General features: G+C 42.0%; 2 protein-coding genes across 2 annotated transcripts; one reads left to right on the plus strand and one right to left on the minus strand.

The window, feature by feature from the left end:
- The first annotated feature begins 1,113 nt into the window (after positions 1 to 1,113).
- LOC135477752 (alcohol dehydrogenase-like) lies at positions 1,114 to 10,618 on the plus strand. The gene is made up of 11 exons (XM_064757947.1): positions 1,114 to 1,188; positions 1,503 to 1,682; positions 2,124 to 2,223; positions 4,003 to 4,050; positions 4,508 to 4,664; positions 5,265 to 5,425; positions 5,950 to 6,059; positions 6,838 to 6,892; positions 7,147 to 7,259; positions 8,978 to 9,127; positions 9,958 to 10,618. Exons 1-11 carry the CDS (start codon positions 1,114 to 1,116, stop codon positions 10,063 to 10,065), a joined length of 1,257 nt encoding a protein of 418 aa, XP_064614017.1. The 3' UTR covers positions 10,066 to 10,618.
- A 2,323-nt stretch (positions 10,619 to 12,941) lies between these two features.
- On the minus strand, positions 12,942 to 18,293 carry LOC135477753 (uncharacterized). The gene is made up of 7 exons (XM_064757948.1): positions 18,233 to 18,293; positions 16,906 to 17,310; positions 15,943 to 16,116; positions 14,939 to 15,001; positions 14,253 to 14,328; positions 13,531 to 13,630; positions 12,942 to 13,253 (listed from the first exon to the last, which is right to left on the minus strand). Exons 1-7 carry the CDS (start codon positions 18,291 to 18,293, stop codon positions 12,942 to 12,944), a joined length of 1,191 nt encoding a protein of 396 aa, XP_064614018.1.
- Between the last annotated feature and the right edge of the window lie 4,005 nt (positions 18,294 to 22,298).

Genomic DNA, 22,298 nt, shown 5'->3' on the forward strand with positions numbered 1-22,298 from the left:
CGTACAGCATAGCAAGTAAGACCAGAACAGCGACCACGACAGTGTGGTAGACGTAGAGCATAGCAAGTAAGACCAGAGCAGCGACGACAGTGTGGTACACATACAGCATAGCAAGTAAGACCAGAGTAGCGATGACGACAGTGTGATAGACACAGAGCATAGCAAGTAAGACCAGAGCAGCGACGACGACAGTGTGATAGACGTAGAGCATAGCAAGTAAGACAAGTTCATCGACGACGACAGTGTGATAGACGTAGAGTATAGCAAGTAAGGCCAGAACAGCGACGACGACAGTGTGGTAGGCGCAGAGCATAGCAAGTAAGACAAGTTCATCGACGACGACAGTGTGATAGACGTAGAGCATAGCAAGTAAGACCAGAGCAGCGACGACGACAGTGTGATAGACGTCCAGGTCTGAGTTTAGTCTTTGACAGATTCATAATCCTGAGGTCTGGATGTTTTACTTATTTATTTATTCATTTGTTTCATTGTTGTTTGAAACCGTACTCAAGAAAATTTCACATATACGACGGCGGCCAGCATTTTGGTGGGAGGAAGTTGAGCAGAACTGACCGGGAAAACACTTTTGATGTTACAGATATATATATATATATATATATATATATATATATATATATATATATATATATATATATATATGTATATATTACCTAATAGAGTAGGGTTGAAATGCTTTTGGATCAATCTGTAAGTCAGTACGGGCATCAGTCTCCTCTAAAACAATGTCAAAAGCTCAGTCATCATGAGCGACAAGCGAAAACAGCATGCCAACAGTTAGGGGTGAGTGGAGGTTTTTAACAAATAACAATAAAATGAATGAAACAAATGCATTTTGCTCAACAGAGATTTTCTTGATGAAATGAGTAGGTTAACCTGTAACGGTAGACCGTACAAAGTCAGCTTGAATGTTCCGGGAGTATACTTCAAAGCGTCAAAACAGACATTCGTATACCAACCGTCAACCTGGGTGAATGTTTCTCTGTGTGACACGGATAGGCGTGATGAATAGGTCTACAAAGACACTGATAGGTCTACTCATAGACAAAAGACTGGTCAGTGTTCCAGTTTTGCATGTGTTAATTCATAAGCGCGATGTGTGATCAATGCAACCTTCGAACCCTCGAGGTAGAGAGACTTCAACATTTCATGGAAAACGGCAGGAAACAAGTAAATAACGCTCGAAAAGTAATATGACTAGTTTGTGCCACGTAAAGGTACCACAAACGGATAAAACTCACAAGTTTTTGATAATTTTACATGTTATCTGTTTTACCTAGAGTAACAGCCTTGTATACGCAATATCAATGTTTAAAATGCAGTTTAATTCTGTCACGAGTTTCACTGTAAGACAACAGTATATAGCAGCAACTCCGGCTTCTCGATACTTCACCTTATGTATCCTTCGTCGGCTTTAGGAAATGGATCCGGATATGTGAAGTCATGTTTTGACGTGACGATCACATGTGTTATTAACCTTGCAGACTGCTCTACCTTTGCCCTGCAGACGTAAGTTCCAGGTGTGCTTTCATGGACAGGTGGACTCCTTTTGGGCCATGGCAGAAGTGGTGCGGGAGTGTCTAGAACTGACCGGGGCAGGAGAACCGCTGAAGGTTTCCAAGAGACCCCTGCCCCCGCCGGCGCCCCGGGGTATCATTTTGAAGGTAAGGTAGACATATGGCTCCATAAACAGCACTGTAAATTAATTATTGGATGCCATAGCCCACATTCAGGGGTTCACTTTCAAGCCAGGAAAGGATATATATGGCGCGTCACATGACTTATGCTAATAATGCCAATAAGTTAAGTTTTTAACGATTCAACTGACACGACGACAGTGTAATAGCTGGAAAATGACCAAACCTAACCGGTGAAATATTATACTGTATAACGACTGAAAAATGAACACTAAAAAGGTTAACATCCGTGAACACCCCAACTTGTACATGGTGTTTCAAAGCGGATTATTCTACATCTAATACTTAATGTGAGATTCGAATTTCAAAGTTCACTAACAGATTTTCGGCCTCACCTTTTCACTCTTTAAAAATGCCATATATATATATATATGCTATCATTAGTAAAAGCGCACTTTTTGTCGCCAGACGTCTCGTGCAGGAATCTGTCACTCAGATGTACATTTCTGGGAGGACCTGTGGAGATTAAGGGACATTCCGGATTTGCGATTATCCGGAATCACCATGGGTAAGTACACCGGTAGTTAAATAAAGACGAGGACACAGCGTGGAAGTCCAACATGCTTAGTAATACCTTGCGATGAGGGGCTGTCGAACTATCGGATAAGGAGAGCCCAATGTTTCTTCATTGCGATGAAAGGCTATCAAACTATTGGATAAGGAGAGCCGAATGTTTCCTCATTGTGATGAAAGGATATCAAACTATTGGATAAGGAGAGCCGAATGTTTCCTCATTGCGATGAAAGGCTATCAAACTATTGGATAAGGAGAGCCGAGTGTTTCCGCATTGCGATGAAAGGATATCAACCTGCTGGATAAGGAGAGCCGGATTTGTTTTTTATTAGGATGAAAGACTATCAAACTATTAGATAAATAGAGCCGAATGTTATACCGTAATGTTTCCTCATTTTGATGAGATAAGTAAAGCTCATTGTGACGAAGGGCTGTCAAACTATTGAATAAGTAGAGCTCATCGTGATGAAGGGCTGTCAAACTATTGAATAAGTAGAGCTCATCGTGATGAATGGCTGTCAAGTTATTGAATAAGTAGAGCTCATCGTGATGAAGGGCTGTCAAACTATTGAATAAGAAGAGCTCATCGTGATGAAGGGCTGTCAAACTATTGAATATGTAGAGCTCATCGTGATGAAGGGCTGTCAAACTATTGAATAAGTAGAGCTCATCGTGATGAAAGGCTGTCAAACTATTGAATAAGTAGAGCTTATTGTGATGAATGGCTAACAGGTTGTCGGCTAAGAAGCATCTAAGTGCGTTGACAAATATCAAGCTTTTTGACCTATAGCCGTCCTCGTAGCTCTGACCGGTCTACAGCAGTGCTCTTTCTACAGATTTTTGTAGAGTTTGGTATATATGGTTCAGAAACTAAAATGGTTTTGTGGGAACACATGGCACCGTGTTCGAGAAAAATAAGAATGTCAATATGGCGGTATTTTCGTATACTGCAAACAATTGCAGTAATTACTGCAAGGTATGTCTACGTGATATAAGATGCAAACATCGCTGCTCTTAGATACATGTAGGCTGCATTGAATTACAGAGTCTCCGGTGAACCGATATCGTTATGGTATACTTACGGCATATCATTATGGTATACTTATGGTATATCGTTATGGTATACGCATGGTATGCCGCTATGGTATACTTATGGTATATAATTGTGTTATATCGTTATGGTATACATATGGTATATTGTAATGGTATACGTATGGTATATTGTTATTATATACCTATGGTACATCACTATGATATACCTATGGTATATCGTTATGGTATACTTATGGTATATAATTATGGTATATCGTTAGGGCATATCGCTATGGTATACGTATGGTATATCGTTATGACATGCTTATATAATATGGCTATAGTATACTTATGGTGTATTGTAATGGTATACTTATGGTATATCGTTATGGTGTACTTATGGTGTATCGTTATGGTATACTTATGGTATATTGTTATGGAATACTTATGGAGTATCATTATGGTATGCTTATGATATACGTTATGGTATACTTATGTTGTATCGTTATGGTATACTTATGGTGTATCGTTATGGTATACTTATGGTATATTGTTATGGAATACTTATGGTGTATCGTTATGGTATACTTATGGTATACGTTATGGTATACTTATGGTGTATCGTTATGGTATACTTATGGTATACGTTATGGTATACTTATGGTGTATCGTTATGATATACTTATGGTGTATCATTATGTTCAAAACTAAAACACTTTTATTCTGTCTGGCTTTCCTGCAGGTCACGAGATTGTTGGTGCAGTGTATTCAAAGGGAGCTCAAGTTGAAGGTAAACTTGTACAGATTTATCTTAAAATCTTTGAGGGATTCGATTCGTGGCAGAGGCTTCATTTCTAACGCTAGGACACGGTTAATTCCCGATATTGATGAGGGAATTTTAAGATCCACCCTAAGGCTTTGGTGACTTTGATAATCGGGCAGCCAGCATGATGCCGGTGGGACCCCGGGAGAAACCCACGAGTGGGCGTTACTACGTACAGCCAGATAGCCAGAATGTATACAAGCAGGACTATTATGTTTAAGAAGCTCAATACCGAATTCCTATGCAGTGTACTTTTGGCGTAACTTTTTCCGAAAAAGACTCTACATTTGAGTTATGGAAAAAGAAATGACGCAGATGATGTTTCGAGAAAACCAGGCCTACAAGCTAGGCGTACTATTTAGAGTTTACAGAGTTTACAAGTTGCACTAACCCTGATTCTTGATTTGTATGGTGGCATGCACAGATTTGAACATTGGCGACAGGGTGGTTGTCTACCCTTGGACAGGCTGCATGGAGTGTGACGCTTGTCGCGCGGGGTATAATAACCTCTGTCCTAATAACCGCCATGGAACATCGGATTTCGGCCAGGGTGGTGTCAGCGGCTGTGCTAACCAAGGAGGGTGAGTGTGTTGTGCAATACCAGATGAATCATCCCAACCATAATCCGTCAGTGACGTCACACAGCTTTTTTCACACATTTATGCTCAGTTCATGTACATGTATTCTGTATGATCAGGTGATGTGGACCCTCTCGCTAATGCCGTCGCTGTGAGTTCAAGTCCAGCTCGTGCTGGCTTCCTCTCTGGAGGTACGTGGGAAGGTCTATCAGCAACACCCGGTTGGTCGTGCGTTTTCCCCTCTGCCCGGTTTCCTCCCAACATAATGCTGGCCGGCGTCGTAAAAGTGAAATATTCTTGGGTAGGACGTAAAACACCAATCAAATGAATATAAATAAATATAGAAATAAATATTTGCCTGTGCATGAAAACGCAGATCTGATATTAAATATTTTTATGTTGTGTGTATATGGCCAGAGAAAAGAGTCGCTGCATGTGACGTTAATTATCAATATGGTCATTAAAACAATTAAAACATTTGATCCCATTTAACTCTGGATGAAAAATTAAGGTATTAATACAGTTTCTTTCCCTTAAAGTAAATGTTAGGTGGCATTAATGTTAAAATTCTGGATAGTATAAAAATAAAACTGTTTCATGTAGGTATTCAACGTATGTTTGGGTGCCGGACGCCCGCTACACCGTCCTCGTGCCATCGACGTTGGACCTATCTGTCGCAGCGACGTTACCGTGTGCGGCGTTGACGTCATTTAACGCTCTCGGCAAGATTAAAGCGAAAATGGAAGAGCTGTCAAAGATCTATGGTATGTAATAAGATATATGTTATCATGCAATCTTTGTCAGAGTCGTGTAATTTGCCACGGCTTAAGCATCTGCATGAATGGATAGAATACAACCCTAACTAAATTGACAACAGCCGGACTAGGGTTACGCCTGACCACATTCCATCTATCAGACTGTTGTCGCTGTTCTGGTTTTGTGCTGTAGTCTTTTTATATCAAACATTTCAGGGCCACCGTGGCCGAGGGAGTTAGCACGCCAGTGCGGTGCAATGATCCAGGAGCCCCTCATTAATACGGCCGCTGTGAGTTCAAGTCCATGCTGGCTTCCTATCCAGCACTAGGTGGGAAGGCCTGCTACGGACCTACTGATGATCGTGGGTTTCACCCGGGCTCTGCCTAGTTTCCTCCCATCATCATGCTGGCCACCGCGGCAAAAATTAAAATATTCTTGAGTTCAACGTAAAACACCATTCAAATAAATAAATAAATAATAGAGTTCGCCGTAAAACGCCAGTCAAATATATAAATAAAATCAAACATTTCAGACTCTCCGTGGTTAGTCGTGGTCGGCTGTGGAGGGCTTGGCATGTGGTGTCTAAACCTAGCCCGATACTGTCTGCCAAAGACCACGAACATCCTCGCTGTGGACATTTCGGTGAGATTTTCAGTACCGTCGTCATTTGGCATTAAATTCTGTGCGTATAACACACATGAGGATTACACAAAGTTATTTTCCAACCGCTTCGATGGCCTAATGGTTAGATCGTCGGCCTCGATTCCGGTGACGTTGCGTCAAACTCGGGTCAAAGACTTTACAAATGGTACTTGTTACCGCCTGCTTGATGCTCAACATTGAGAGGTTAGAGCAAGGAAGCAGGACAGGTTGTTCGGTGTCAGTGTAATGTGACTGGGTGACTGTGATGTCTGGTGTCTTCGGCATGATACTTCAGTAGCGGCAGCACTATGGCTGTCTGGACACACCCTGCCACAAGAAGACACAATACATGTGCACACACATCATGACTCCTCGTCGTCATATGACTGAAAAATTGTTAAGTACGACATAAAGCATACATACATACACAAAATTATTTTTGGAATGATGCAATAAAGAGTTTATTGCCCAATATGATTTATTGTTTCTTTATAACACTTTATAAACCGTTTCTTCAGATCATATCAATTGAAATCGTAAATACAAAACTCTCTTGCACGGCGACATAAGACTAAGAGTGCACTTTGTGACGTCCACAGCTACACATGCCATGTAGATTGTTGAATTTTTTTATTAATTCCCGACATTTATCGGGCGGTATTTTCAGAATATCGCCCAGTGACTGTATTAGCCGTATTCCACCTCCTCGCCTGCTAGCCGCTGTCCGTAGGTGAGCGACATACCCGGAAGTTAATTGTTTTTCTCGATTCTGTTTCAGCCTGCTAATCTGTCTGTCGTTAAGGACTGTGAAACTCTTCTGTTACCTGACCAAGGTAAGTCTATGTCGGCGAGCTGCTGTCAGTGGTATTGATGTTACCGGAATCGTTCTGGGGTCTGCTGTCATCTCTGTCTATTCATTCCTAACTACGAGACATAAACCCATGGACTATGGTTGAAAATTAAATTTTGGACAAATCATAAATTATCCTTATAGGTTATGAAGTTAAAAAGCTCATATAACGCAAGTATGTTATTACGAACAACACTTCCTTCACTGATAATGGTAGCCATTTTCAATTTTTAAAAGATGAAGAAATCGTGCAGCAGTTGAGAACAAAGACGCATGGCGGCGCGTGCACAATCATTGACTTCGTTGGATCAAGTCAGACAGTGGGAGCTGCCTTAAACTCACTGAGAAAGGTGAGTGTTCCTGGCAAAATATAATACACCTAGCTCGGAAACACAAACAATCCGTCTATACACATATATTCTCTTTATCTAGAGTGTTTGCAACATGATTCTAACCAACACGGAAAACAGTTTTATTGATAAATGCTGGTTAAATAGTTAATGGTGTGAGGACACAAGTGATGAGGCTAAGCATAAGCAAGCCCACGTGCGCCTCACAGGCTCCAAAGGTAAAGCTTGTCTATTGGTGGCGAAAGGTTGTGAGCGATGCATGCGCTGTGAGGAGTATGGATTCGAGAATATATCTGTACCTCACGTGACCGTTGTTATTCAAAGAAAAGCGGAGTATTTTGTCTGATGCGGGATAAAGCAAAATATAGCACGCGTAGAATGGCAGATATAACAAAATGTATTAGTAATAGCCTGTCAATATGTAAAACGTTTCTAATAAATGAGTCTGATCAATGTTCAACTTATAATCCTCTCGTTAACTCGGGATGTGCAGGCCGAGTGGCGAAGACGGGTGTCTATCAATTGCTTGGACACACAAGGGGCAAGTGCAAGTCCAGTTCCCGAAATTAGTTGTCTTCTTGTGACAGGACCGGCCCGGATAGCACAGTTGGTAGAGCGTCCGCTTCGGGACCGGTAGATCCAGGATCAATCCTTGATCGAGTCACACCTAAGACTTTAAAAGAGGAAGTTGTAACTTCCTCGCTTGGCGTTCAGCATGAAGGGGATAGTGCAACGACTGGTTGACCCGTATCAGTATAATGGCTCGGGTGGGGCGGCTTACTTGCCTTCGGTAAGTCGTCTCAGTGAAGCAGCACTAAATAAAAGAGCGGTGGAAATCCGTCCTGCAACAAGGAGGCACATTACACGTACATGCACCCTAATGATTCCTTCGTCGTCATATGACTGAAAAATTGTTGAGTACGACGTTAAACCCCAAGCACTCACTCACTCACTCTTGTGACAGGGAGAGTCCGTACCGACAAAGTGCTGCCGTCACTGAAGCATCATGCCGAAGACGCCAGACATGACACCCCAACCAGTCATATTATACTGACACCAGGCCAACCAGTCCTGTTTTCTTCTCTAATCTCTCAGAACTGAGCCTTCAGCGACGCAGCAACAAGTACCATTTTTAAAATCTCTGGCATGATCCGAAACACACAGAGTAACTGATTTGTCTTTATCTTGCTTGATAGCGCCCTTGATTGTACGCTTGGATTCAAACGGTGTTGGTATGGAGCTAGAATCTCCCTTTCCTTATATATTATATATCCCTTTTACAGGATCACAATTTAATCCGGAACAAGTCTAAACCGGTTGAGATGGTTGCCAGTTATGAAAGTGCACACATTCACGCGAATATGTGGTCAAGCCAGTTTTAAGCCAGTTCATGAATTTATCCATTCACACGGTCAGATTTAGGCCAGTTCAGTAATGACCACGTTATCCTGAAAATGCGCATTCGGGTGATACGCTCTAGTCACGGTTCACACGGCAAAGAAAAACCGGCTCAAGACCTGAAACCCCTTCAAGCCACGTCGCTCGCAGGGGCAAATAAACCAGATTAAATGCCCCCGTTTTCTGTTCACACAGGCGTTCACAAGTTAAACCAGCTTAGCTTTGCTCGTATGAACGGGTTAGTAGACACCCTTTTGGTGTAACGTCAGTTGTTCTTGAGATTTCACCTGGTAGATGTCTTCCTCTGGTCTTGTTATTAGGGCGGCCAGTATCATGTTATCGGTTTGTATGGAGGATCACTGATCACTCAACCAGAGAAGCTGATTTCAAACACCACCGCCATTACCGGAAGTCGTACCGGAAGTCTCCACAGTCTTCGTGACCTTGTGAAGCTGGTGGACGATAACAAGGTACGAATGCAGATACATAATTATTTGGATACAACGAAAAGGGGTAACCCATTGAAATAGTAGTGAAATGCCACCGTGTGTTAGGTCGCATACGAGGCTTCGGGCCTTGTAAATAATAATACGGTAATAGTGCAAGGTACATTATTTCAATTTGTAACACATGTACGAGGTGAACATAACATAGGAACTATTGAAGTGGTGATTAAATACCCCCGTGTACAAACAAGAATGAAAACGATGCCCTTGGGTTCTTGAGGGAAGATTCGGATTCGAACTCTTTTATCACTAAAGGTAAAAATAAGTCCTAGTGGATGTTTGACCTCTCAAAAATGTTAGAGAGCTGTTCCGGGATCACGTTTATTGTAACATGGGCGTCTCATAAAAAGTAAATTAGACTAGACGAATGATGGAGAAAATTGTGGAGCTGAACGTTTGTGAACTTCAGTGTTTTCTAAAGTAAAGAGGTGTTATTTGTGCCTCTAGAACACGGTGAAACTAATGATCGGGGAATTATTGTCAACAAAGTTTGTGTAACATTTTTACAAGTAACATGACATAAGATGACTGTTTTTACCTTCAAAGACAAAATAGTTTGAACTCGAACCTCTTCTATTCATTTCAGCTAATAACTACTACAGGAAGAATTTGGTCGTGTGTTTCCCCTGTGCTCTGCCCGGTTTCCTCCCACCATAATGCTGGCCGCCGTCGTAGAAGTGAAATATTCTTGAGTACGGCGTAAAACGCCAAACAAATAAATAAATATTAATTACTAGTAGATGTGAATTAATGTAGTACTAAACAGTAAACTATGATCAAATGTTGTTTGTCAGATCAACGGACCCCCAGTGGAACACGTGACTTTGACGGAAGTAAATCGCGTGCTGGTGGACCTAAGGGAAGGCCGGGTAAGAGGAAGAGCCGTAGTGAAATTTGACTAGGTCCGTCCATGATTTGAGCGGACATCACTATCGCTTTTGCGCGATAAGAAATCCACAACGATCAGATTTATCTCTCCTTTGCTGCATCTGACTGTCACAAAAACCCATTATTGTGAGGTTCTCGCCAAAAAATGTTCAAGTCTTGATTAACTTTGTCTGTCTCGTGTTAGGTGGCGTTCACCTGACAGTCTAATATCGTAACAGTAAAACGCGTGAAGGGCGTTAACGATAGGCCCATTGGGCTCTTCAAAACGACTTGGCATTGACAAAAGTTAGATTGGCTGACTGTATTCGCTGCGTGTTTTATATATATATATATATATACACTTGGAAACAGGAACTCGTTTGAGCGCATGTCTTCCCGCAGACAGCCAATAAGAGTTCAGTTACATTATGTGTATGTTGGATTCCGAACATTTTCGCTGAGACTGTGAATGGGACTTCAGGTAACGCGAGAAAGTACCAGATAACAACACCGCTATAGTCAGATTTATCTCCCCTGGCTTAAAACTCGCTCCATCTCAACGCACCATTATCGGTTTCCCATCCCAAAAAGTGCTATTTGTGCGGAGTTGTTTCGGAATTCCGTTACAATGTCAGGCCATCAACAGAATTTAACGAAATAAAAACATTTTGCATTCTGTATGATTCCCCTTTGTTGCTTGTACACTGCGCTACCGTCCTCTGAGAGGTTTGCACCTCAAGCGGATGCCCGCCAATTCGTGTATGTTTCGTCGTGAAGAGAGTATCTAAAACGGTGCGTTTGCATTCCCCTGATTCATTTCCATAGTTGCCAACTTCGTCAGAATTTCCTGACTTTCCCCCCACTTTTCTTCACCCTGACACTAATGGGATTTCGTGTCAAATCGTGCACGAGTAAAATAATTAAAATTTGTTTCTCTTCTGAAAACTGTGGTAAAAGACAGTAATCTAAGGCAACAGACCTTAGTTGACCTTTTCTGACTATATTGGGACCAGTGACGTCACACCCGGTTATTGCCACTTAACTCACATAGGCCACTATATTTCATCGTTCTAAACGTTCTAAAATCCAGATGAACCTTGAAACGAACTACTTCAGCAGAAAAATATGGATGTGACGTCATTGACACCTACAGACTACCGTAGAATCTGATGATTTACAGCCATTTTACTCGGTTCGCGAAAAAAATAAATCGAACTATTTTCATGGCAAGTGTCTAATGAACTTTCATCTGACATTTTAGTGCTTCATTTTAGTTTTTTCTTTACCTTTAAATTTAACAAATTAATTTTTAGACTGAACCACTTGTAACACTGACGCCTGACTCATCGAGACAGGTCGCGTATTCGAATTCAGTTCACGTTCGTGGCTTTGGGTCAGGGGATTTGTCCGCTATCTGGCGAAGGGCGGTGGCTTCAGTAGTTTTAAGTGTACTTTCTTCAAATGCCACTTTCAAGTCGTTCAACAAGAAACTGACCTGTACAAGACAAAAGCTAAAAAGTTATGTAGGTGTAGGCCTACACCTTAGACTTGTAACCTGTCCTGTCGGATTGGCTACCGAATCAGAAATCACGTAACAACGGTAATATGTTTGAATAATTCACACATTTTTGTCCGCTTTGGGTGTTCTGATTTTAAGCCGATCCCCTTTCTTACGTCAGGTTCATTAAGGTTTTTCTTAAGTGCTAGTCTAGAAATACGTTACAGAAAAACAAAATTCAAGTCGACGCTCTGTTTATTCACAAACGTCACTTCCAGGTCAGACCACTCGTCTGATAATGTCACAGTAAACACCCTCTGAAATGAGTTGGTCCAAAGTCTATCCCAGTCTACTGTTAAAGACTTTTCAAACTTCACCATTATGGGCAACATCCATTTGATGTTAACGGTATGACTGAATAAAATGTTTCGGAATTTCATTTTGCTCGCTGCAGCACTGCAACAAAAACCAAATTATGTAAACCGTCATGATAAAATGTGACACCCCTGTCACGTGACCCGTATAAAATGCAGTCCTGTAGGGGAAAATCACCGAAAGTCGTCTCTTAAACTGAATTATGTCTTCAGTCTAAAGAGACACATAGATCCAACTCTCCAATGAAGTATTTAACATGATGTAGAAAATGGCAAGCAATCCAATCTCTAAATACCATAGCAAGTTGTATAGGGGCCTACTCGACAGACTATCTCCCAATTTCCAGGCAATTGTATTTACTATCGTATTTTACACTTCTCTCACAACACGTTGTAACAGCCAAGCTTAAGACTGCCAAAAAGCAGCACTTTGTTTATAAAATATGTGTGTTATTACGGTTGCTTTGATCTAAATGTTTAGATTGACGGATGTTAGGGTGGTTGGGTCCCTCATAAAGATGTGCATACTTATAAAAAGCATCCATCGTTACACTAGGCAGATTAATCTGTATTAGTTCATGACATAAACTTGACGGTCTCGTTTTATGCGTGCACGTCATTTTCGCGTCATGAAACAGGCGGAATTGAGCCGAGTATTACATAGTCATGCATATCCGCATGTCCATGAGTCTTCATGTCCATGCGTACGCATTTCCACGTGTCTATACGTCCGCATGGTCATGGATACGACAGCATGTCTAATATAGCACTCGAATGTACACGGATAGGCCCGCATGTCCAGGGACACGTCAGCATGTCCATGGATACGTCCGCATGTCAATATATCCGTGAATGTCCGTCCATATGTTCGCATGTCCTTTCTCGCAACGCACCCGTAAACTCCAGTAGCGCGGGGTTCAGCATATAAACTTATAGCCTTATCCAGCAATCCACCCAGGCTGCCCGTAAAGTTATGCTCGCGGATTATTGTACAACTCTCGTCCACGATCCAACCATAAAGCGCCTTTTTACCTGTCAATCACGTGGCCTCGAACGGCTGATAAAGGTCATTTTCCACGAATATCACATCACTGTCTTTCCTCTCCTCCCTCTGGGTGGGAGAGGCATAGACTGGTTCTCCACGTGCTTTGTCCACCCTCGAGTTATTGCTGTCTCGTGCAGGACTTACACTGTCTCTTTCTTTTCTGACAACGCCTGCTGGATTTTTCGGTGGCACTTTCGGCGGCGGGCTGGGCGCCTTTTCCTGTCCGCCACACAAGTATCCAGACACTGCGTAAGGCCCGCTGTTGTTGCATGTACCCTTAGCTACATCTTTGTCCAGGGCCAACAACTGCCGACGAAGGAATTCCCGGTAAGACAAAGGGACCTCTGGAGGAATTCTTTCGTCTAAGATTGACTGAATCTCGGCGTACGTCGCCGACACGGAGTCCAAGTTTCGCGCTCGTCACGTGGTTTCGGCGCGGGTGGCGGAGACGAGATCTCGTCTGCCACGCGACTGTAGGTGTCGTTTAATCTGTACTTCTCAATTGACTCATAGGTCGGATTGTTGGGTTCATCGTACCCCTCAGAACTGTCGCTCTCCGTCACGTATCCCGACGAGATGTCACGGTTTGGGTTGTCCCAGAATCCACCGAACACGCAGTGGTGCTTCCGGTTTTGCCCTCACTAAAAGAATTGTAGTCAGCTCCAGCCTTTGACCGCCTCCTCCTGCGTATACAAAATATGTAATGACTCATTAAACCTGTTAAGTAAGGACGGACAACTTAATATATTGGTTACCTAGTCCTGCGCTAATTACTGGCCATCTTCCCCACATGCAACGTACAGTTTGCCGTGCAATATTTGTTATGTTGCTATGGCCAACTTGCGCACCTGGCCGTGTGCCAGATGTGAAAAATTCTTGAATAAGTAACGATTTCACAAAACGTTACAAACGTTCTCCTTACGTCCTTTGTGGTCAGCATCATTGTAAATCACCAGTTAACCAAACCATTGGCTGCACTACGTGTTGTAAACTGCCTTGACTACGTTGAATTTACTAGAAGATCTCTACCAGTTTGTGTTTTACCCTTCCGGACAGGCATTTTGTGGATTGCACATATCATTGTATGTGGGACATTGACAAACACACACGGTCTACGACGCTTGCTGGTATGTATATTTGAGCAGTTGAAGACCACTGGTCTTGCCTTCTTCACTAATTTGCCCAAGTATCAGTGGTTTATTCACAGCACTCGGCTTTCTTCACCGATTTTCATCGTACAAGTAAAACCTTCTTGAGTATAAACAACATTCACACAAATAAACAAACACAATATGTGAATCCTACCTCAAACAGAGAACGGCCACCCCAATGACCAGACAGACACTGAGAAGACCGCCAACGACTAATCCGATGAGCAAGCCTGAAAAGTGTAGACACTCAATGCATGAGAAGGCAAATGAAGCAAAGATTTATTTATTTATTTATTTATTTGATTGATGTTTTATGCCGTACTCAAGAATATTTCACTTATACGACGGCGGCCAGCATTATAATGGGAGGAAATCGGGTAGACTCCAAGGGAAACCCAGGACCATCAGTAGGTTGCTGTCAGATCTACCCACGTATTGAAGCAAAGAAACTTTCCATATTAAAGACGTGCAGAATATTAAAGACGTGCAGAATATAGAGAGTAAAACCAAAGCAGCCACGTCAGTGTAGTAGCAGGCATAAGGTCACACGTAAACGGTGAAATACGGCTTCTCGTCAATTTACCTCTGTTAGGGTTTTATTCTATACTCTTCATGCAAATGCAATCAGGTAAAAAATATGTAGGGAAACCAACTGCAATATATTAGAAGTCACTGATCTCGAATTACTCAACATGCTGTATTATCATTACATTTAATTCATAAACATATTGAAGCTATAGAATGGGACTTGTGGTCGCTTGCACAAACCGACCTCAGACCAAGCTTAGTGTAACTACCATGGCGACAAATGTCCAGCCCCACCCCCAGCCCTGGACTCACCTATGTAATTGTCGTAGTGCTCCACAACATCCACCCCCGCGCTGGGCTCTGGTGATGACATACCTAAAATCACCAGCACAGAAATAAATCAACATCCGTAGAATCTACCTAAAGTGGGTATTGAACATGGCTGATGACGAATCCATAGTAGTTTGTCAATTGAGTATCCATAGTAGTTTGTCAACACTCACAGCACGAAAGTAACATTTCTAGTCGGCGGTAAGTATAAAATCAGTATGCACTTATTTAAATGATGGCGTTATTATCAAGGAAGATTCTGAACGCCGTTTACTATTTATTTATTATTGGTGTTTACGCCGTACTCAAGAAAATTTCACTTACACGAGGGTGGCCAGCATTATAGTGGGAGGAAACCGTTCAGAGCACGGAGGAAACCCACGATCATCCGTAGGCTGCTGCAAGACCTTCCCACGTACAGCCGGAGAGAAAGCCAGCATGAGCTGGACTTGAACCTGCAGCGACCGCTTTGATGAGAGGCTCCTGGGTCGCGCTAACCACCTCGGCGCAAATTACTTTGTAAATATGGGGGAGATTAGAGATTAGACATACCCCATTTCTTCTAATTTTGGGACATCTGATCTGCTGGTTTTAGCCAGTATACATGTAACTGTAGCAGGAATATTCGATTTCTTTTCTCCCACATGGTTAGACCATATAATGAACGACATACTTTTATCTTTACTTTTCCAAAAAAAGCTGGAAAGAGATATAATATTCTGCTTTCAACACTACTAATATCTGTCCCAAGTATTAGAGGAATTAGGGTATATTCGGTGGAAGGTCCGGAGGAAACATCTCAGCTAAATGTCCAAGAGTTCGTCATCTAAAGCCCGGTGAGCTCCATCACTACATCAGCAAGATCGTAACAATAATACAAATATGTATCATCTACAGACAATTAAAAGAAAGAAGAAAGACACGTCTTCATCAATGCTTAGTTCTCGAAGATTGTCACAAGGTCGCTGAATAGGCGTTCAACTCACCTGTCGGCATGGTAACCGTGACTGTTGTTGTTGTAAAGGGAGCCAGTTGAGTACGCAGCGGATTCTTCTGAGGTACGAAGTACCCAGGCAGTTTCTCGTGTGATTTCGGGACAGTGCACGGCCTCGTGAGGAATCCCGGGAGAATATCAGAGACTTCTTTTTCAGAAGGTATTACTACAAGCAAACCAGTGGGAGGTTGACACAAGTTATTAAAGACGAAGAGCATAGAGAGTAAAAAAAAAAGTTACGACGATAATGTGATAGCTGACAATGGTCTCACGTAAGCGGTGAAATACGGCCTCTTGTCAGTTTACCTCTGTCAGGGTTTTATTCAAACTGTTCATGTAAATAGATAAATAGTAGCAAAGCATAAAGAGTAGCAAAGTCCCTCGTTATATTAACAGATTAAGTAAGTTATATAAGTTTTACTCATTGAGTTTACTCTTCATAAGTTAAGTATTCATAAACTCTAGTTGTATTCAACAATCAAGTGAATAATTACTTTCAGGCAGCTATTTTACCCATTGATCTGCTTGACTCAGTTTGTTCACCAGGCTACAATGTGATTCATGTTATAAATTAACTATTTGGGACATCAGAGCTCCTTTTTATGAAATATCTCGCTGACAAAACTATTCTCGCATTGTCAACGGTTGCATGTTATCGGGACTGTCCAGCTGATTTGTAGTGACCTTCACTCAGACAAACGTATTAGCGTGTATTGATACATGCATTTCTGTTCATCAGTGACTTCATGCACTGAATACTCTATTTGCACTGTACATAGAGCTATCAGCCGCTTGATTAATAAGGTTGCGTGTTCAAATCCAGCTCTCGCTTTTTCGACAGCGACTTCCAGGGCCTTTACATTACCATTATCATATAAGCAAAAAAAAAAAAAAATTAGTGCGGCATTCAACAACAATCAATAAACAAACTAAGCATACAGTTAACTCCCCTTACCTTGATAAAACAGTAGAAGTCTTACTCCCTTCCCCGCTCCGCTAAGCTGACGTAGAGTTATCTCCGCTTCCATATGGCATCTGACCCGGAACTGTTTCACAGTGAGCAGGTCACCCCGGAAAACTTGAAACGACACGACGTCTCTCTGCTTGAACGGACAAGATGGCGCCGGAACGCTGGGGCTCACGCGCAAGAAATCCGGGGTGTCTCGGGGAGACCCCGTGAAGAAAGATTGCATCTCAAAGATAGTGAACTGCACATCTTGACCCCTGTCCAGAAACAGCTTCCACCAGCATGGCGTTTTGGAGTAGCGTTTAGGATACCCGGGACTGTATACGAATCCACGCGAGTCTGTTAGCCGATTGGCCCCCGTGCAAGCCTCGTCGTGGGCGTCGTCTGACGGCTCTACAAATTGTAAAACACGGGTTATATAGTAACGACAGCCTCGTTGCCTATTCTCTTCTGGGCTATATGTATACGACAGATTCATTGACTCTGATATTTGACTTTTGTTATATATTTATTAGAGAAACACGGTATAGATTAGTTGATACGTTGGCTTTGTGCCTTACTTTTTCCCCATCTTACCGCAGTGTAACCAAAAAATGCGGTGGTGTTGATTGCAATTTCTTAGGCGTCACTGGTCTAGACTTAGTCAGAATGCTGTGTTTCCATCATATTTCAAACACAATAATATTAAAACAATACAAAGTCACCAGGTGCCGGGGGTGCATATTTCACCGCTAGAATCCTGGTTTATGCAGGAATACATTATAATAAAGGACTGACTGACAGGTGTTTCACAAAAGCTCTCCTCGGTCAGGAATTCATTTTCAGCAATATATTAACTGATGTTTATTTACAGGTTATTCCATCAGCTCTCTTTACCTTAGGATAACACTCAACCATTTACAGAAAAAGTTAAAACTATGGCCTCCATCCCATGTTTAGACAGAAAAAGCTTCAGAGCTCCTGTTTCCGCGGTCCACTTCCTTGCTCAGTCTCCAAGGATGATTAAAGGCTACACTCAAAAAATTAATGTTGATTTTAACAGAACGTCTTATACCTGACTGATGCAAGAATGTATTCTGTTATTATAGCAAAATAGTGTGTAAATATTCAACATAATATCCTACTAATCTAACAGAATCGTTATAATGAATTAATAGAATATATATGTTATGTTTAACAGAACAATCTGCAGCAATACCAAAATACATTCTAGCATCACTAAGGCATCAGACTTTGTGTTAAGGTTAACAGAATAATTTTTAAGTGTATAGGCCTACAATTACTTACTCTGAATACACGTGAACACGACCGATACCGCTGGTGCTTTCAGGCAGACCTTCTGGAGCTTCTGTAACGCCAAGAGCCTGAGAGAGCATCGCTGACGTCCCCGAACACTTGTTCAAACACGTCCAGGTAGAGTTGGCCTGGGCAAGGGGCGTGTCTGCTGCTTTGACACGTGACGTTGGTCACCAGGATCATTTGACCTCGCGGACACTGGAGATCGGAATGGGTAAAGTTGCAGGCGTTGACCTGACATTGTCGATCTCGTAGGGATAGGCCTGAAACTGCGATGGAATAACTGCGATAACTGTATGTAAGAAAGATGAAATGTATTTTTTTTTTTTTGATTTGTTTTTTTTTTTTTTCACGTTCACGCCAGGACGCAGCATTGTAACTGTATCGCCTTCGGCACCAACATGCTGTTAGGGATGACCGAGATATGACATTGGAACGTACATTCTGGTTGTCGCCTGGTATCAGATTGTCTATTTTGACGCCTAGATTAATACTGACTGATTCATTGATTTACTGATTGATGAGTGCATAACGTCATATTCAAGAATTGTCCCTATATTCGACGGCGGCCAGTTATATCATAATATGGGCTGAACAAACCGGAGTGTCCTAGGTACACCTACACCGCCGATCTTTGACTAGTTTTCCGTGTATAACGCACAGATCTCCATCCCCATATTCGTGACGACAAGTGGCCTTCAACGAACCTAATACTAAGAAGCGCCGTCGAAATGAATGTGCAAAAAGCTGTTGTGAGTTTCTTAGTGCTTTTAGGGCTTTCGATATCCATATTTCACGAAAAACAGTGCGATACAAGTCTCAAACACAAGCAGAAAATGTAAGCAGTGGAATTCATTGGTAAACAAAACTCAATTGCCATGATTTTCTCATTACCCTGGTGTTGTTGTTTTTTTTTTTTTTTTTGGTTTTTTTTTTTTTCTTCCGTCCCTTGTAGAGAAGAGATAAAACCTCACCAGAGAGCAGAAAGTCCGGATTAACGACTTTAGCACTCCACTCGGCAGGAATGTTAACTTCTATGACAGGGGCAGCGCGGCCGTGAGAGAAAACTTCTGCAGCTGTTTCGGCTCGTCAGAAGTAGATTTGTAGATGAACGCTTAGCAAGTGGTTGCCAAATACATTCACAGTCGTTACAATCTCAACGAAGCCAACTCTGTGACCTCCAGCGGAGCCTTGTCTCTGATAGAAATACCAGCCATATTTCAAATTCAAGGGCAGTAACTCTTCATGATAAAATATAGCGATGAATGAATGTGAGTGCGTGCCTAGGTTTAAACGTCGTACTTAACAATTTTTCAGTCATATGACGACGAAGAAATCCTTAGAGTGCCTGTAATGTGCCTCCTTGGTGCAGGACGGATTTCCACCGCTCTTTTATCTTGTGCTGCTTCACTGAGACGACTTAACGAAAGCAACCCGCCCGAGCCAACCAGTCGTCGCACTATCCCCTTCAAGCTGAGCGCCAAGCGAGGAAGTCACAACTTCCTCTTTTAAGGTCTTAGGTGTGACTCAACCCCGGATTGACTCTAGATCTACCGCTCTCGATGAATGAATGTTTTGCCGAGGATAATTGTATTTATTTTGGAGGTATCAATGTGCATACGTGCACAAAATTTTGGATGTAAACTATTTTTGCATGATTTCCAGTAAACATGTCCACAAACAAATATCGGGGAACAAAACACTTCTTTAAGCCTGTACATGCTCAAATCACCGTAATGTCTTCTGAAAACATTTCAACACCAGGGCCAGTTTCTTAAAGATCTCGTACAAGCACGATAATCGCACATATAGGACAATGTTACGGTAATAGTGACGTAGAAAATATCGTACGACAAATGTACGATGAAAATGTCGTACTCTTCTTCGTGGAACTTGGCCCAGACGTTTGGAATGAGGACACGTCTTTTTAGCATGATTGTGGAGATGTATAGTAGTTTGTTGTAGATATATTATAGTTGACAATTTTACCAGAAATAAACATGTCCAGGAAACCAATGCACATGGGCAATATCCACCCCCCCCCCCCCCCCCGAAGCTCCGGTATTTCCTCCTGTAGTATATCAGTCGGATGGTCAACTAATAAGTCAGTAACATATGTAAGGTTTTCACAGTGAATTCCGTCTAAAGTTGCTACAGGTGGTTTGTCACGGGTTAAAACTTTGTAGAGCGAGGCTGACTCCACCAGTAAGCCTAGTGAGCTGCCAATACAGCGGGGGTGCAGACCACAAAAAACCTAACATTTCCACATTTTCGCAATTTCCTTTTTGCGGTTTACGTACGAGTATTATACTTCAAGTGGACCTATAAAACAACACAAGTACAAGCGTCCTTGACAAGCACAAGTAAAAACAACACTTGCAACATTATCGTTTCAGCAATTTATTTACAGCAAATTCTTCTCTAAAATATCGTTCAGTTTGTTTAGAATTTACACTGTGACGCGGCCATTGTTCTTCCTGAAACTGAACGCCCTTGTAAAATACTGAGTAAAGCCTTAAACAAAACTCGACGGCAAATAAGCTAAGCACGTTATGATGATCCTTGAAGCAGATCAGCCCAATGTTGTTTCAATCTCTACAGAGCTGATGCACTAAAACACCTTTTACGAGACAGCAGACACGTCATTAGCGACACCATGTTTACACATCGTTGTACTGAAACCACAGTTCAAACACACCGGGTCGAGCTTCACAATGCAACGTACGACATTTTGTTTATCGTACATTTGTCTTATGATATACTGTATGTCGCTATTACCGTAACATTGCTCTATATGTGCAATTATCGTACATGTACGAGGTCTTTGTGAAACTGGCCCTGGTGTTGAAATGTTTTTGGAAGACATTACGGTTGTTTTGAGCATGTACAGGCTTGAAGAAGTGTTTTGTTTCCCCGGTATTTGTTTGTGGGCGTGTTTATTGGATATCATGTAAAAATGTCTTCTTGAAATTGGGCCCTGTTGATGATCTAGCCAAGCACCCACTACCGTGACGTTGTAGGCATGTTGGCATGTTGCCAAGGCTCGCATATGTGACGGCCTGTCCAAATTGGACTCATCCAAACAAAGGGTGAAAACGTTACAGTCATAACTGTCGTCTGCTTCACTCAAAGTCTGTACAACTCACACTCTGTACTCTATACGTGGAATAAGTGGAGAAGATATCAAGTTTAATGAAAAGTACAGAATCCTAGGTTAATTTGGAATTGCAACACATTAATAACATTTGGTGAAATCCGGATGTGTTACGCTTTAGTTCCTTTCTTTCGGAATACATCTAAGGTATTTTATTACCTTACCTAAAATGAACTCATTTACCTTTGATTTGCAGAGGAGATAACATAAATAGCGTGTGATTTTTTTTTTTCAGAATATAGAGGTAACACGAAAATGCGAGCTTATGAGTGGGATTGCTTTCCGTGGTAAGTGCTCGAATACTATATACAACTACCAGTGACAGTTGGACATGCAGGTAAAAACGCGCGAAAAATGCTTCTTCGGAGACCAGGACACATCACAGAGTGTTTCACATTACAACTCTCGAGGCTGTGCCTCTCCAATAAGAGTTACATATTTGCAACTTTGAGTCTCGTCAGAAATTCCAGACGTTTCATTATGTCGGGCAAAATGATGCTAACAAAGTAGCGTTTAATGGATCGAGACGGCGGTAGGTTGTGTGTATAATGGGAACGGTAACTGATGAGTTGTCTGTTGATGAATGCAGCCGGCGCCTAAACATCATCTATCTGTATAGTGATTATCAGGCAAAATTGGGGATAAGTGCCCCTGAGAGAGAGTCGAGGGGGGCCTACACGGGGCAAAGACAGCTGGAGTGAACTCACCAAATCCCTGTGCACACGTTGATTTACAGTGCTTCATTTACTACACACTGACAGTGGTGTATCTATCCCCAAATTTATGGGAACAACGTTCACTATTAGAACACCTGTTAAACCATACACATAAAAATGATGCGAAGTTCCGATGAAGGAGCTTGAAAACTTATTTGCAAATATGGCCTTTATTGGGGTTTTTTTCTCGATATTTTTCTTTTCATGAGAAAAAG

The sequence above is a fragment of the Liolophura sinensis genome, chromosome 11 (assembly GCF_032854445.1).
Source record: "Liolophura sinensis isolate JHLJ2023 chromosome 11, CUHK_Ljap_v2, whole genome shotgun sequence".
Taxonomy (NCBI): Eukaryota; Metazoa; Mollusca; class Polyplacophora; order Chitonida; family Chitonidae; genus Liolophura; species Liolophura sinensis.